General features: G+C 47.1%; 1 protein-coding gene across 2 annotated transcripts in view; it reads left to right on the top strand.

Moving 5' to 3' along the window:
• The first annotated feature begins 630 nt into the window (after nucleotides 1-630).
• Nucleotides 631-17,040, top strand: part of LOC143816817 (retinol dehydrogenase 7-like) — a 104,386-nt gene continuing 87,976 nt past the window's right edge. Inside the window, exon 1 of one of the 2 annotated variants that reach the window (XM_077297679.1) lies at nucleotides 631-789. Coding sequence is in view for 1 of the 2 variants with exons in the window: in XM_077297678.1 (XP_077153793.1) it covers nucleotides 4,026-4,109 (84 nt within the window). In the remaining variant the exon portion in view is untranslated. Of the gene's footprint in view, nucleotides 790-4,010; nucleotides 4,110-17,040 lie in introns of those variants that run through there. The other variant, XM_077297678.1, reaches the window with a different exon arrangement.

Here is a 17,040-nt window from a genome sequence, read left to right as displayed (position 1 = left end):
CCTCAGAGCAACAACAGGGGAAAATCCAACCTCATACTCCCAGGATAACACCCAGTTGAAGTGGGGCTCCTCGGTAGGATCCAAACTCAGATTCCTTGCAGTCATACTTGCTTGGCGTTAATGTCAACAGCCAAAACAAACAAATCTGACAATTCAATCCTGATGAATATATGGATGTGCTCAGCATCACACATGTTGTTAAATGGCTTTATATAGGGATAGCACACTGGAATGAATAATAAATTAAGTTTGATTGCGCCTTTCTATCTCCAGTGAAAAATGCATTGTATATGGATTGCACACGCATGTTCTGTTTTAAAAATCACATGACACTGGTCCGTTTTTTTTCGGTCCTGATATCGGAACATTTTTTTTCACACATATGGTTATGAGCCCTTATACTCACCACCGGCGATTAGCTGCGGGGTTCGCGTGACATAACAATGTCATGCAATCCCCGGGAGAGTCAGTGCCAACACTGCTGGAAGTGAATATAAAGTGTTATTATTTTACTTGAGGGAAACATAGGGATTCAAAAGGGGTCTTCCAAGAAGTGGACAACCCTTGAATATTTTTATAAGTTACAAGTCCAACTTACATATAATATAGTTAGGACAAGTTGTTCAACTTGTTCAGTTAATGATAAATTCTTTACCAGCAGCTGTGTCAGAACAAAGAAGACACAATTCCCATAAAAAGAGCAAAGGGAGGATCAGAACTGCCTTTCCCTCCCTTGACTTTTTCTAGCTGTTCTGTTGATTCAGCCAGCTTTCTACACTCCACACTCAGGTAAGTGAAAGGCTTTTCCAATAAGTCAGAATCTATCGTGTTTATAAGGTCTTTGTGGTATACTAGATTAATAACTAATTCCATAACCAGATTACTGATTTGCAGCCACACCAGGCTATGAATGGCAAGTTAGTACAGCAATCTGGAGCAGAGGCTTCTCATTTCTTGCCAACAAGTTAGAGACAAGTAACCCTTTATTAACAAGTGAATAGCAGGAAGGTTCACATGAGAACGCCAAAATAATGTGGGTAGTGGATTTATTGGTCAGAAGAGTTTGTAAACTTCTAATTTATGCATAGTGATCAGCACAGATCCAGCTCCTATATTTCCTGACTTTTATCACAGATCAATCTTGTTTATGGCCACATAGAAAGTAGCTTTACATGCCATAAAAATCCATAAATCTATACAGCCAGGTCTGCCACAGAAGGATAACCTCTTTTAATCCATATGCTCTACTACCATATGGACAAGGGTTTTTCTTTATGAGACAACCACTTTAAGATCTATTAAAGTGAATTATGGGTGTCAGACCGGCGCATTTCGACGATAGGGCCTTAGACCCTATAGTTGAAACGCATCGGTCTGTTATTCTTTTTTGTGCTTCCAACACATCCTTTTAATATGTTAATAATAAATGTGAAGTTTTATATTATTTCCGCGCTGGAGGAAATCCTTTGTGCATTCCTGTTTCACAAATTCGCCCACGATCAGGGCGGCTCAGTGCGTGGACTCTACTTCTCTGAAGAGCTTTTAAAATGATGAGCTGACTATCCAAATCCCCTTTTCCCTTGCATACACATGAACTATCATAGGTACGAGTTCATCTATCAGTAAATGGATAAAATCCATTTGTAAAAACTGATATACATACGAGAAAAATTGATGTCAATGGATGCTGGAAATTGACACACGGATCAAAACTAAACTGATCTAGCACATTCATGAATTTTATTTATTTTTTGCCGACATGTGAATGCGCTCTAACTGTCTATTATTCTGTTGTGATTCTCATTTTTCCAACTAAATGTGTGTGGTCTTAGCATTCTTCTGTCTTTTTTTTTTAATTATTATTATTATTTAATGACCTAGCACCATTAATTCCATGGTGCTGTACATGAGAAAGGGGTTACGTACAGCGGTATAGATATCGTTTACAGTAAACAAATTTACAAAGTCAGACTGGTACAGAGGGGAGAGGACCCTGTCCTTGCGGACTTACATTCTATGGGATAATGGGGAAGAGACAGAAGGTCGGGGTGCGGCAGCTCTCGTAGTGGTGAGGAGGCAGCTCTGGTGGTGGTGAGGCGGCAGCTCTGGTGGTGGTGATGAGGCGGCGGAATGGTTATGGCAGGCTATAGGCTTTCCTGAAGAGATGGGTTTTCAGGTTCCATCTGAAGGATCCGAGGGTGGTGGATAATCAGACGTGTTGAGGTGTGGAATTCCAGAGAATGGGCGATATTCGGGAGAAATCTTGGGAGGCAGTTGTGTGAGGAGCAAATAAGTGTGGAGGAGAGTAGGAGGTCTTGGGAGGATCGAAGATAACATGAGGGAAGATATTGGGAGATTAGTGGGGAGGCCACAGAGGAGGGTGTTGCAGTAATCGAGGCGGGAGATGATGAGGGCATGCACAAGAGTTTTGGTAGATTGTGGGCTGAGGAAGGGATGGATTCTGGCAATATTTTTAAGTTAGAGAAGACAGGAGGTGGCAAGAGTTTGGACGTGCAGTTTGAAGGACGGCAGAATTGCGAGTTACCCCGAGGCAGCGGATTTCAGGTGTGGGAGAGAGTGTGATGCCGTTTTTCCATAATAGATAGATTAGGTAGGGGGGAAAGATGATGAGCTCGGTTTTGTCTACATTGAATTTTAGGAAGCGAGAGGTAAGAAGGAGGATATGGCTGACTGACACTCCGGGATTCTGGAGAGCAGATTGGGGGGTGTCACGCTCACGCCCTGACTGGTGGGCGTGAGCGAGGGGGTTTGTGGCCCCACTGTGCCACGAACCAGACTACCCTGGAAGGGGCATGAATATGACAGCTGCCTTGGTCTTCTCTGGAGCCTCTGATGGTGAGGTCAGACTTGTGCAGAAGGCAGATGCCAGGTTCTACTCCAGGGTGGTGTCTGGCTGTGGCTGCTGATACCACTTGGAGAACAGAAACACTAGGACAGGTGCGGGTGAAAGGCAGGACAAGCAGATGAGCACAGATGAAAACTCAGATGAGTAGTCTGGCACAGCTGAGATACAGGGCAGGCAGAGACACAGGGCAGGCAGAGACACAGGGCAGGCAGAGACACAGGGCAGGCAGAGACACAGGGATGGCAGAGACACAGGGACGGCAGAGACACAGGGACGGCAGAGACACAGAGCTGGCAAGAATGGTAGAGACACAGGGCTGGCAGGAACGGCAGAGACACAGGGCTGGCAGGAACGGCAGAGACACAGGACTGGCAGGAACGGCAGAGACACAGGACTGGCAGGAACGACAGAGACACAAGGCAGGCAGAGACACAGGGACGGCAGAGACACAGGGACCGCAGAGACACAGGGACCGCAGAGACACAGGGCTGGCTGGCAGGAACGTCAGAGACACAGGGCTGGCTGGCAGGAACGTCAGAGACACAGGGCTGGCTGGCAGGAACAGCAGAGACACAGGGCTGGCTGGCAGAGACACAGGGCTAGCAGGAACGGCAGAGACACAGGGCTGGCAGGAACGGCAGAGACACAGGGCTGGCAGGAACGGAAGAGACACAGGGCTGGCAGGAACGGAAGAGACACAGGTGTGCATGAAGGAACAGGTAGGGACCTGTTCACACAGGAGGTGCAGGTACGGATATGAAGTATGAAGGAACAGGTTGGGACCTGTTCACACAGGAGGTGCAGGTAAGGAACTAAGCAGGAAGGAATGAAGTATGAAGGAACAGGTTGGAACCTGTCGGGCAGCATGGTGGCTCAGTGGATAGCACTGCAGCCTTGCAGCGCTGGAGTCCTGGGTTCTAATCCCACCTTGGACAACATCTGCAAGGGGTTTGTATGTTCTCCCTGTGTTTGTGTGGGTTTCCTCCAGGCACTCTGGTTTCCTGCCACATTCCAAAGACATACTGACAGGTAATTTAGATTGTGAGCCCCATTGGGGACAGTGATGATAATGTGTGTAAAACTGTAAAGCGCTGCGGAATATGTTAGCGCTATATAAAATTAAAGATTATTATTATTAAAGAACCTGTTCACACAGGAGATGCAGGTACTGAAACAAGCTGGAAGGAAAGGTGTTGTGAATTCCGTTCTCGGACTCCCTCCTGTGGTCATGAATGGTACTTCGGTGAGTTCTGTCCTTGGACTCCCTCTGGTGGCTTTGAGTGGAACTGCTGGTCCTTGAGGTTGGCTTGCTCAGCTGCTCTCATTTATTGCTATGCTGGCTTCCCTTTTTAACTCCACTCAGATCGTTACTTCATGCCAGCTGTCAATGTCTCAGTATTGGTTCAGATCTCTCTTGGACTTCTCTGAGGACCTGTCTACTCCAGCAGAAGCTAAGTCCCTGCTAGTTCATTTGTTGTTACTGCTTCCTGAATATATTTCTTAGTACTGCTCAATTCTAGTCCAGCTTGCTTTCTTGATATTTCCTTGCTAGCTGGAAACTCTGGGGGTGCAGAGTTGCACCTCCACACCGTGAGTCGGTGTGGAGTCTTTTTGCACACTCTGCGTGGTTTTTGTAGTTTTTTTGTGCTGACCGCATAGTTCACTTTTCTATCCTCTGACTATTTAGTGAAGACTGGCCTCCTTTGCTAAAACCTGTTTCATTCCTGTGTTTGTGACTTTCCTCTTAACTCACAGTCAATATATGTGGGGGGCTGCCTTTTCCTTTGGGGAATTTCTCTGAGGCAAGGTAAGGCTTTATTTTCTATCTTTAGGGGTAGTTAGCTCTTAGGCTGTGAAGAGGCGTCTAGGGAGAGTCAGGTACGCTCCAAGGCTATTTCTAGTGTGTGTGAGATAGGAGTAGGGTTTGCGGTCAGCAGAGTTCCCACTCCCCCAGAGTTTGTCCCGATTCCTAGTTTAACCATCAGGTCATTCCGGGTGCTCCTAACCACCAGGTTCATAACAGAAAGGAGCATGAAGGTTGTGACAGGTTGGGACCTGTTCACACAGGAAGAGAACCGCAAGGCTGCAGATAGGAGCCGACCGAGAGAGCAGCAGATGATAAGCAGAGCGGAACCGCAAGGAATGTAAAGAGGAGCTGCAGCAAGAGATTTCTGCAGCAGCAGAAGCTAAGCAGAGCAGAACCACAAAGAATGCGGAGAGGTCTCTTATTCCTGCAGCAACAGGAGCAGAGCAGAACAGAGCAGAACCGCAGGAGAGCAGAGCAGAAGCAAAGCTGCAAGAGAGCGGAGCACAGGTAAAGTCACAAGAGCCGCAAGAGTGCAGAGCATAAGCAAACAGAGAGGACACAAGGAAAGGCACTGCAGGGAAAGAATCCACAGACAAGGAGACAGGTAGGACAAAGTTCAGACAAGGTAACGGGACAAGACAAGGTACCAGAACAAAGACACAGAGACCAGGATATTCTGCCTACTGGAGGGCGAACAGACCAAAACAAGGCAAAGCAAGGACACAGACACTGAGACCAGGATATACAGCCTCCTGGAGGGCAGACAAACAAGATCAAGGCAAGGCAAGGAGAAAAGCCTCCAGAGGAGGAACACAGAGCAAGGCCTGGTAGCTCAAAAGCTAAACACTAACTGAGTTTAGACATTGCACAGACCCAGTCCACAGGGTTAAGCTGCCTTAAATACTGGAGGCCTCTTAGTAATTGGTCAGGATCACATTAGACAGGTGCACCTGATTCTATAAGAACCAGAGAGTTCTGGCGCCGCCCCCCCCCCTATGCACACAGCCAGGAGGCATGCAGAGAGCAGGCAGAAAGCAAGAGACACAGAGCATGGAGCCGACAGGAGACAGACCACAACATGACCTGGAGCAGTGGGTAAGATGGTGTCTGAGAGATGAGAGGCCATGCCGTGATGCCAGCAGAGTTGTTACAGGGGGGTCATCGATGGGTTGACATGACAACCAGAGGTCTCCTGGAGACCTCTATGGTTGTCACTGACGGATTTCTATGAACACCGCCCTGTGGTCGGCACACATAGCAAGTGAAGTATTCTACTAGATGCAGGTGATCTGATCATCGCCTATATGTAGCAGAGCTGACCAGGTTTTGGCAGCTTCTAGTCTCCCATGGAGACTATTGAAGCATGCCAAAAGTAAAAAAAAGTTTTTAAAAATATTGAAAAGATAAAAAATCATCCCTCTTCCGCCCCATTCAAAATAAAACAATAAAAAAAATCAAACATGCACTAAATGTACATTTAACCCTTATTTACTGCAGTACAAGGCTGGGATATTTACCCAAATATAGCATCATTTGCATTTGCTGAAGACTTTAAGTTTATCTACAGGTACATAGCAAGCATACCAGTGCATGAGAACTATAATGGTTTGCACATTGTGAATTTATTGATTTTGAATAATGTCATATGCACTTTGTTGAAGCATCCTCTTTAACCCCTTCATGACCTTGGGATTTTCCGTTTTTCCGTGTTCGTTTTTCACTCCCCTCCTTCCCAGAGCCATAACTTTTTTATTTTTCCATCAATTTGGCCATGTGAGGGCTTATTTTTTGCGGGATGAGATGTACTTTTGAACGACATCATTGGTTTTACTATGTCGTGTAGTAGAAAATGGGAAAAAAATTCCAAGTGAGGCAAAATTGCAAAAAAAAGTGCAGTCCCACACTGGTTTTTTGTTTGGCTTTTTTGCTAGGTTCACTAAATGCTAAAAGTGACCTGCCATTATGATTCTCAAGGTCAGTACGAGTTCATAGATAAAGCCGTGTGCACTACTACTGGTGGTGCCCAGGTAGGTTCCCACACCATGTGATACTAAAAGAAAGAACCTGGTCAGCATGGTCTGCGTCTGGTATTTGCGCAGATAGGTTTAGGCACACAGAATGGACTTATTCACGCTGATAGGTGCTGTGCTTGTGTCCAGACACGGACAAGCGGGGGTTCCGTGTTTTGGCGCAAATACCAGACGCAGACCATGCTGTGCCTTATATGACACTACAGTCATTTACTTTTTTCATCATAGTACGTAACTGATGAAGGTCCAGATATAGGACCGAAACGTTTTGGCTACTACGATTAAAATCTCACAAGCATTAAGTTGAGTGCCAGGTTCTTTCTTTTAGTACGAGTTCATAGACACCTAACATGACTAGGTTCTTTTTTATCTAAGTGGTGAAAAAAAAATTCCAAACTTTGCTAAAGAAAAAAAAAAAATTGCGCCATTTTCCGATACTTGTAGCGTCTCCATTTTTCATGATCTGGGGTCGGTTGAGGGATTATTTTTTGCATGCTGAGCTGGCGTTTTTAATGATACCATTTAGGTGCAGGTACGTTCTTTTGATCGCCCGTTATTGCATTTTAATGCAATGTCGCGGCGACCAAAAAAACGTAATTCTGGTGTTTCGAATTTTTTTCTCGTTGCACCGTTTAGCAATCAGGTTACTGCTTTTTTTATTGATAGATCGGGCGATTCTGAACACGGCGATACCAAATATGTGTAGGTTTGATTTTTGTTTTTTATTGATTTATTTTGATTGGGGTGAAAGGGGGGTGATTTAAACTTTTATTTTTTTTATTTTTTTTCACATTTTCTTTAACTTTTTTTTTTTTACTTTTGCCATGCTTCTATAGCCTCCATGGGAGGCAAGAAGCAGGCACAACGCGATCGCCTCTGCTACATAGCAGCGATCTGATGTTCGCTGCTATGTAGCAGAAATGCAGGTGCGCTGTGAGTGCCGACCACAGGGTGGCGCTCACAGCTGCCTGGGATCAGTAACCATAGAGGTCTCAAGGACCTCTATGGTTACTATTCAGAAGCATCGCCGACCTCCGATCATGTGACGGGGGTCGGCGATGCGCTCATTTCCGGCCGCCCGGCCGGAAGCGCAGGTTAAATGCCGCTGTCTGCGTTTGACAGCGGCATTTAACTAGTTAATAGGCGCGGGCAGATCGCAATTCTGCCCGCGCCTATTACGGGCACATGTCAGCTGTTCAAAACAGCTGACATGTCCCGGCTTTGATGCGGGCTCACCACCGGAGCCTGCATCAAAGCTGGGCTTCTGACCTCAGACGTAATATCCCGTCCGAGGTCAGAAAGGGGTTAATGGGACAAACGATACATTGAACTAGGTTTTTTATGCTTTATTAACTTAACTAAGGATGGCATAGTTAATCAGACATTGGGTCTCTTAAGGTGAACTATTTATGGGTATACATAAATCTAATGGAAATTGTTGGTAATTCATTTACTTCATTAACTTTATATAAGTATAGTACCCATATTGACTAAAATCTTACTTCAGCTCTATAGACCCACTTCAATTTATTTGGCATTAGATATATGAATTATGTTTGCAGTTTTTTTTGTGTCTGTATTAGTGATGAGCGAGTATACTCGTTGAATCAGGAGCCCCATATAATGCTCCATACAGTTCATGATGGGCCCCATAAGATGCTCCATATTAAAATATGCCCCATATAATGCAGCACAAATGCTGATTATGGCCCCATATAATGCTCCATGCAGATATTTGGCCCATATAATGCCGCACAAATGCTGATTATGGCCCCATAAGATGCTCCATATAAAAATGTGCCACATACAGTATAATGCTCCATACAGTTCATTATGGCCTCATAAGATGCTCCATATAACAATGTGCCACATATAATGCTCCATACAGTTCATTATGGCCCCATAAGATGCTCCATATAACAATGTGCCACATGTAATGCTCCATACAGTTCTTTATGGCCCCATAAGATGCTCCATATAACAATGTGCCACATATAATGCTGCTGCAGTAAAAAAAAAAAAAATTACACACTCACCTGTCGTCGCTGCCCGCTGCTCCTCAGCGTCCCGTCTCTCCGCACTGACTGTTCAGGCAGAGGGCGGCGCCCACACTAATACGTCATCGCGCCATCTGACCTGAACAGTCACTGCAGAGGACGCAGAAGACGGGTCGGCGGTGGAACGAGGAAAGGTGAATTTGAAATACTCACCTGCTCCCGGCGCGGTCCCTGGCAGCTTCTCCCGGACAGATGGTCTCCGGGCGCGGCAGTTTCTTCCTCTGTTCAGTGGTCAATGCTACCGCTCATTATAGTAATGAATATGTGGCTCTACCCCTATGGGAGTGGAGTCCATATTCATTACTATAATGAGCGGTACCACGTGACCGCTGAACAGGGGAAAAAGCTGCCGGCCCCGGAGACCATGGGACATACATGCATCAGGAGTGCCAGGAGCAGGTGAGTATGTGACAGTTGTTGCTCCCCCTCACCCGCTGACCCCCCCTGCCAACCATGACTTGAGTATAAGCCGAGAGGGGCACTTTCAGCCCATTTTTTGGGTCTGAAAATCTCGGCTAATACTCGAGTATATACGGTATATAGAAAGAATACACTGTGTACAGAATTATTAGGCAAGTTGTATTTTAGAGGATTATTTTTACACTGTGTGCAGAATTATTAGGCAAGTTGTATTTTAGAGGATTATTTTTATTATTGATCAACAACTATGTTCTCAATCAACCTAAAAGACTCATAAATATCAAATCTTAATATTTTTGGAAGTTGGAGTGGGGTTTTTTTAGATTTGGCTATCTTAGGAGGATATCTATTTATGCAGGCAACTATTACTGTGCTGAATTATTAGGCAACTTAATAAAAACCAAATATATTCCCATCTCACTTGTTTATTTTCACCAGGTAAACCAATATCACTGCACAAAATTTAGAAATAAACATTTCTGACATGCAAAAACAAAACCCCAAAAACTTGTGACCAATATAGCCACCTTTCTTTATGATGACACTCAGCAGCCTTCCATCCATAGATTCTGTCAGTTGCTTGATCTGTTTACGATCAACATTGCGTGCAGCAGCCACCACAGCCTCCCAGACACTGTTCCGAGAGGTGGACTGTTTTCCCTCCCTGTAGATCTCACATTTTATGAGGGACCACAGGTTCTCTATGGGGTTCAGATCAGGTGAACAAGGGGGCCATGTCATTATTTTTTCTTCTTTGAGACCATTACTGGCCAGCGACGCTGTGGAGTAGTTGGAGGCATGTGATGGAGCATTGTCCTGCATGAAAATAATGTTTTTCTTGAACGATACTGACTTCTTCCTGTACCACTGCTTGAAGAAGTTGTCTTCCAGAAACTGGCAGCAGGCTTGGGAGTTGAGCTTCACTCCATCCTCAACCCGAAAAGGTCCCACAAGTTCATCTTTGATGATACCAGCCCATACCAGTACCCCACCTCCACCTTGCTGGCGTCTGAGTCGAAGTGGAGCTCTCAGCCCTTTACTGATTCAGCCTCTGGCAAATCCATCTGGCCCATCAAGAGTCACTCTCATTTCATCAGTCCATAAAACCTTTGAAAAGTCAGTCTTAAGATATTTCTTGGCCCAGTCTTGACGTTTTATCTTATGTTTGTTGCTCAAAGGTGGTCGTTTTTCAGCCTTCCTTACCTTGGCCATGTCCCTGAGTATCGCACACCTTGTGCTTTTTGTTACTCCAGTAACGTTGCAGCTCTGCAATATGGCAAAACTGGTGGCAAATGGCATCTTGGCAGCTTCACGCTTAATTTTCCTAAATTCATGGACAGTTATTTTGCGCCTTTTTTGCCCAACACGCTTCTTGCGACCCTGTTGGCTATTTGCCATGAAACGCTTGATTGTTCGGTGGTCACACTTCAAAAGTTTGGGAACTTCAAGACCGCTGCATCCCTCTGCAAGACATTTCACAATTTTGGACTTTCCAGAGCCCGTCAAATCTCTCTTCTGACTCATTTTGCCAAAGGAAAGCAAGTTGCCTAATAGTTAAGCACACCTTATATAGGGTTTTGATGTCATTATACAACACCCCTCCTCATTACAGAGATGCACATCACCTGATTTACTTAATTGGTAGTTGGCTCTCAAGCCTGAACAGCTTGGAGTAGGACAACATGTCTAAAAAGTATCATGTGATCAAAATACAACTTGCCCAATAATTCTGCACACAGTGTAGTTAATTGGTGGTCAAATTTACACTCACAGTTGAAGGTTGACATGTGGACAGGCAGATCTTTGTAGGATACTTGTCTTATCAATTCAGTTATTCTCAGGCTGTCCCTCTGGCAATCCTCACTCAATATTCCTTAGGCTGTGTGCACACGTAGCAGATTTTTTGCGTTTTTTTCGCGGTTTTTCGCTATAAAAACGCTATAAAACCGCGAAAAAAAACCGCTAACATTAAGCATCCTATGTAACAGAATGCAATCCGCATTTTTTGTGCACATGCTGCATTTTTTTCCTGAGCGGAATTGCAATCCAGAAAAAAACGCAGCATGTTCATTAAAATTGCGGAATCGCGGCGATTCTGCACACATAGGAGTGCATTGATCTGCTTACTTCCCGCACGGGGCTGTGCACACCATGCGGGAAGTAAGCAGATCAAGTGCGGTTGGTACCCAGGGTGGAGGAGAGGAGACTCTCCTCCACGGACTGGGCACCATATAAGAGGTAAAAAAAAAGAATTAAAATAAAAAATAACGATATACTCACCTTCTGGCGGCCCGACCTTCTCAGCGTCTTCCGAGGTGTGTGTGAAGGACCTGCGATGACCCCGCGGTCACGTGACCGCTACGTCAATGGAAGGTCCTGAACACACAGCATTAGGAACGGAAGTCGCTGAGGTGAGTATAACCTTTTTTTTTATTTTTTTTATTATTTTTAAACATTCTACCTTTTACTATTGATGCTGCATAGGCTGCATCTATAGTAAAAAGTTGGTCACACTTGTCAAACAATATGTTTGACAAGTGTGACCAACCTGTCAGTCAGTTTTCCAAGCGATGCTACAGATCGCTTGGGAAACGCTAGCATTCTGCAAGCTAATTATGCTTGCAAAACGCTAGTTTTCTGCGGGTATATGCATGCAAATTCTGCATGCGATATACCCACGGCAGGAGGCGCAGAATTGCCGCGGAAATTTCCGCGGCAATTCTGCTACGTGTGAACTTAGCCTTACTTAGGACTGAACTGTGCTTCTCCTATGAGGTGTCTTTTTCCCTCCTGGAGGTGCAATAGGGATGCATCCAATCTGAAGGCTATCAGTTCCTCTTCTTTTTTATAGGTTCCTTTCAGACCCAGAAGTCAGAGAGAGATCAACATTTCCTGGTTGCAGTCTGCCTTCTTCTACTAACCTCTCTCCTGTGACTCTTTTTAGCTGCAGTCATTGGCTGACTGTCAGGGGAGCTTGTTCCAGCTCTTTACTGAAACCTCTGTGGAGCGCCCCCACACCGCCGCAGGGCCTAGGGGTACCCGGAGCCGGGCCTCTGGGTCTCAGTCCTGGGGTTGTCACGGTGGCTAGACCCGGTCCGTGGCCCTGTTTGTCAGTGGGGCGCGTCCGGTAGAATAAGTGATGATGATGGTGCAGTAACGGTGGTGTAGCGGTGCAGTTCTGGGGTGCAGGTCGCGGTAAATAACGAGGACACCAGGTTGCAGTCTCTTTACCTCTTTACTGGAGATCTCTCAGTCCGCAGTCCAGAATACGGTTCACCAGGCTGCGCAAGTCCGGTCGGTCCGATGGCACTTCCAGAGTTCTCCTCACAGGTGGAAATCAGTGCCCTCCTTCTTAGCGCTATGTGTTGTAGTCCTTCCCTGCTGTGCTCACGGAAAGTACCCCACAACTGTTGTGTCTGTTTCTTAAGTTCCCTCACAACTCGATTCACTGATGTTCTTCTCGTATTCCATCCCTCCCTGTTGTTCAGGTTGGAACGGCACCCGTTTGTCAGGTAGGCCTGGAGTTCTTCCGGGACCCTAGAGACGCCCCTCTCCCGCAATTGCCCCCCAAGACTTCATAGGTGATATGTGGTAGACAGCCCGCCTTAAACTGACTGCCCTGCCGCTGTTTGGAGTATGGCTTGAAGCTGTATGCTATTTTACTCCCTCGGCGTTCCGGCCACCGGTAATGCGCCTCAGTAGGATGTTGCTCCGGTCCTACAGCATGACCCCTACTGGTATTCTCCTTTTTGCTTGATCTCGTTTCTCACTCAGCACAATCTATCTCGCTTCTAGTCCTTTCTTGGGCACCGCCACTATGCTGAGCAGGCACGGTCCCGTTACGTTCTTTCTAATGCCAAGCCTCTGTCAGGATCCCACCCCTGACAGAGACCCTACTGTCTCTTCCTCCACAACACCCTCTGCCACAAGGTGTTGCTTCGTTCAATCCAGTCAGCTTTCTCCTCTAACTTCCTGCCTGACCCCCAGTTTACCCACTATGGTGGGGAGTGGCCTAATGAATAGAACCCTTAGCTCCCCCCGGAGGCCCTGCTGTGAAACATATTGGTGTCTGTGATACCTGGTCAGATGAACTCCTTCAGTGCCATCGAACGCACCATGGCTCCCCATAGTGGCGGATCCACAGTACTGCAACGACCAGGACTCTGGGGCGCTGCATCTGCATGACAAGCAGTCATGTGAACAAGCCCCTGAGAGGGAAGATTAACCCTTTAAGTGCTGCCTGTCAGCATGTCTCATAATATGTTACAACATATAGTTTACATTGAAACCCCACTATTTGCTTGATTTTTACGATAGACCCCAATATCCAATTGAGATGGCCACTTTGTAGGATACGACAAATGTACATCTGCTGTAAAACCTGTGTGCTGTACACCAGTGTAGTACATATAGAGGTATTCATAGTGTGCGGACACTTTATGGGCGAGTATGGAGGGGAGGGAATCAGGTGAGAACACAGTGTAATGAGGGGGTAAAGTTTAAAGCGGGCATCAGGGGCATAATGTGAGGAGGGGGCACAGTTTGGAGAGGGCAGCATTCAGAGACATTGTAATGAGGGGCACAATATGGAAATGGAGGGAGATGTGTGAAATGGGGGCACAGTTTGGAGAGGGGGTGGCATGGTGTGGAGATATAGACATTGTGAGGGTAAACAATGGAGAGGTTACAATGATGGTGGGCAATGTGTCAATTATAACTCAGAGCACACAGTCCTATAAGAGGGACAATGTAGGATCACATTTTGTGCAGTGAGCACAGTAAGGGGCAAATTATTTAGAGGCAAGGCATGAGCAAATATTTTTACACAGAGGGCATTATAATGACACTCATACATACAGGGGTTGTCTAGTACTTTTATATCAATGTCCTAAACTTAGGCCACCCTCACTGATCAGCTGTTCCCTGTTCCTGATGAATAGACGTGGATCTGCAGTACCCTTAGCAGTCACAGTGAAAGCAGACTTTTCTTCTGAAATCAGATAACTATACCCAGGGCCGTATTTAGAGTTTCTGCTGCCCTAGGCACTTTTCGTGCTGCCTCCCCCATTGGCGAGTATGACTAATGCAGACTCTATCGGCAGTGACTTAGGCTACTTTCACATCAGCGATTTTTGACATTTGCGGCAGATCCGGCAGTTTTTCCGCATCCGTAACGGTTCACTTATGGCAACACTGTGTTCGGCCTCATTCATTCCCTATGGGACTTGCGGCACTTGCGGTTTTGCTGCGATCCGGCAAATGCGGTACTTGCAGCAACAGGAAAAAAAAATGATGCTAGCAGTGTTTTTTTTTTGTCTCGCCTCAAGTGCCGCACATGTCCACAAATCCCATAGGGAATGAATGAGGTCGAACGCAGAGTTGCCGGCCCGTAAGTGATATGTTACGCGACAGATGCGGAAAAACTGCAGTGTCTGCCGCGAACGGAGAAAATCGCTGATGTGAAAGTAGCCTTAGCAAACCTTTCCATTAGTTGTCATGTGAGAATCTGGTGGATCTCATACACAGTACATAGTCAGTTGATTCTGCCACGGTTGCACGGTTTGGCTGACAGATTTTTAAGGGGAACCTGTCAGTCGATTCATACTACCAAAACCACGGGCAGCATCAGTCAGACTGCAAACAGGGACGTTTATCTCTGCAATGCTCGGACGTTTCAGAGAGAATAGTGTGAAGAGCTGGATGGGTAATTTAGTGAGAGAACTGACTAATCTGTTGCTATCGTCTGTGGGCTTCTCACTCCATGTCTCTAGATCAGGGGTGGGCAATTTATTTCCCCAAGGGGCCAGATGAAAGACCATGACTGTTGTGGAGCATGAAATAGCATGAAAATAATTCTACTCAATATTAATTAGTATTAATTGTATCACTTAATATTGAGAATTAAGTATGCTGACACCCGCTATATATCTTTAAACCCCCCACAGCCCCTTATATACAGCATGAGCCCCACACAGCCTCCCCATATACAGCATGAGACCCACATAACCTCCCCATATACAGCATGAGACCAGCCTCTCATCTCCTCAGCAGCCTCCCCTCTCCAGCCTCTCATCCCCTCTCCTCAGCAGCCTCCCCTCACCAGCCTCTCATCTCCTCCCCTCAGCAGCCTCCCCTCACCAGCCTCTCATCCCCTCTCCTCAGCAGCCTCCCCACACCAGCCTCTCATCTCCTCTCCTTTCCAGCCTCTCATCTCCTCTCCTTACCAGCCTCTCCTCACCAGCCTCTCCTCTCCTTAGCAGCCTCCCAACACCAGCCTCTCATCTCCTCTCCTTTCCAGCCTCTCATCCCCTCTCCTCAGCAGCCTCCCCTCACCAGCCTCTCATCTCCTCCCCTCAGCAGCCTCCCCTCACCAGCCTCTCATCCCCTCTCCTCAGCAGCCTCCCCACACCAGCCTCTCATCTCCTCTCCTTTCCAGCCTCTCCTCTCCTTACCAGCCTCTCCTCACCAGCCTCTCCTCTCCTTAGCAGCCTCCCAACACCAGCCTCTCATCTCCTCTCCTTTCCAGCCTCTCATCTCCTCTCCTTTCCAGCCTCTCATCTCCTCTCCTTTCCAGCCTCTCATCTCCTCTCCTTTCCAGCCTCTCATCTCCTTTCCAGCCTCTCATCTCCTTTCCAGCCTCTCATCTCCTTTCCAGCCTCTCATCTCCTCTCCTTTCCAGCCTCTCCTCTCCTTTCCAGCCTCTCCTCTCCTCTCCTTTCCAGCCTCTCATCTCCTCTCCTTTCCAGCCTCTCATCTCCTCTCCTTTCCAGCCTCTCATCTCCTCTCCTCAGAAGCCTCCCCACACCAGCCTCTCATCTCCTCTCCTTTCCAGCCTCTCATCTCCTCAGCAGCCTCCCCCATTAGCCTCTCATCTCTCCTTACCAGCCTCTCATCTCCTCCCCTTACCAGCCTCCCCTCTCCTCACTCACATCAGCAGACTCCCGTCTCCTCTCTCACCTCACTCCTCTCTGCAGCTTCCTGAGTCCTCACACACTGCCCGCCTCCTCTCCCTGCTCACCGCCGACTTCAGTATCATCTCCCACAAACATGTCCGTCCTGCTTCTCTACAAAAAAGCAAAATGTCTTCCAGCTTGAAACGTGTAAATCACCACAATCTGTGTCTCCCCTGTATGTGCATGCTGAGACTTATAGTGCCACAGCAGCTGAGACAGGACAGAAGGGCTCTTACCTGCAGACAGCAGCCATGGACCTTAGCAGGGTCCCCCCTCTGACAGGCAACATCTGAGGGGGCAGACAAGCACAGAGGTGAGACCCCCAATATCCCCAGACCCCCCTGATGCTCCCTGTACAAACCCCCCAGTCACCTTCTCACCACATGGGGGACAGTACTGGCAGAGCACAAGAAGTGCAGCACTGAAACACTTCCCCCGCAGATGACACAGAAAGGTTCCTTGTTACCGAGGAGACAGGAAATCCTCGGGCTGACAGCAGTTAACTCCTTACTGTCTGTGCCGTCACCTGCGGAGTATTCCTGAGGGCTCTCACACCTCCAGTCTGCTTCAGTGCTCCTACATAAGAGCGCGCAGCGTGTCACATGACCCGCGTCAGGACCGTGATACACTTAGGCCTGCTGCTTAAAGGTACAGCACCCATTTCTGCCCCATACAGTAGTCAGGGCTGTAATGCCCTGATGGCGGCCCTGCGCCCGAGACCCCCTCCCCCCGCAGCAGCCAAGACTGAGGTGGGTGGGTGGGGCCAGGGGTGAACCTAGCCTCTATGCTGCCTGAGGCGAACTGCAAAATGGCGCCCCCCCCCCATAGTAAAATCAGTATAAATAAATCTGGTTTACTCTTTACTTACATTCAATTTACATTACATTTACTCTTTACATGCATTCAG

The sequence above is a fragment of the Ranitomeya variabilis genome, chromosome 3, assembly GCF_051348905.1.
Source record: "Ranitomeya variabilis isolate aRanVar5 chromosome 3, aRanVar5.hap1, whole genome shotgun sequence".
Lineage (NCBI taxonomy): Eukaryota > Metazoa > Chordata > Amphibia > Anura > Dendrobatidae > Ranitomeya > Ranitomeya variabilis.
This window is presented reverse-complemented; position numbering and strand designations above follow the sequence as displayed.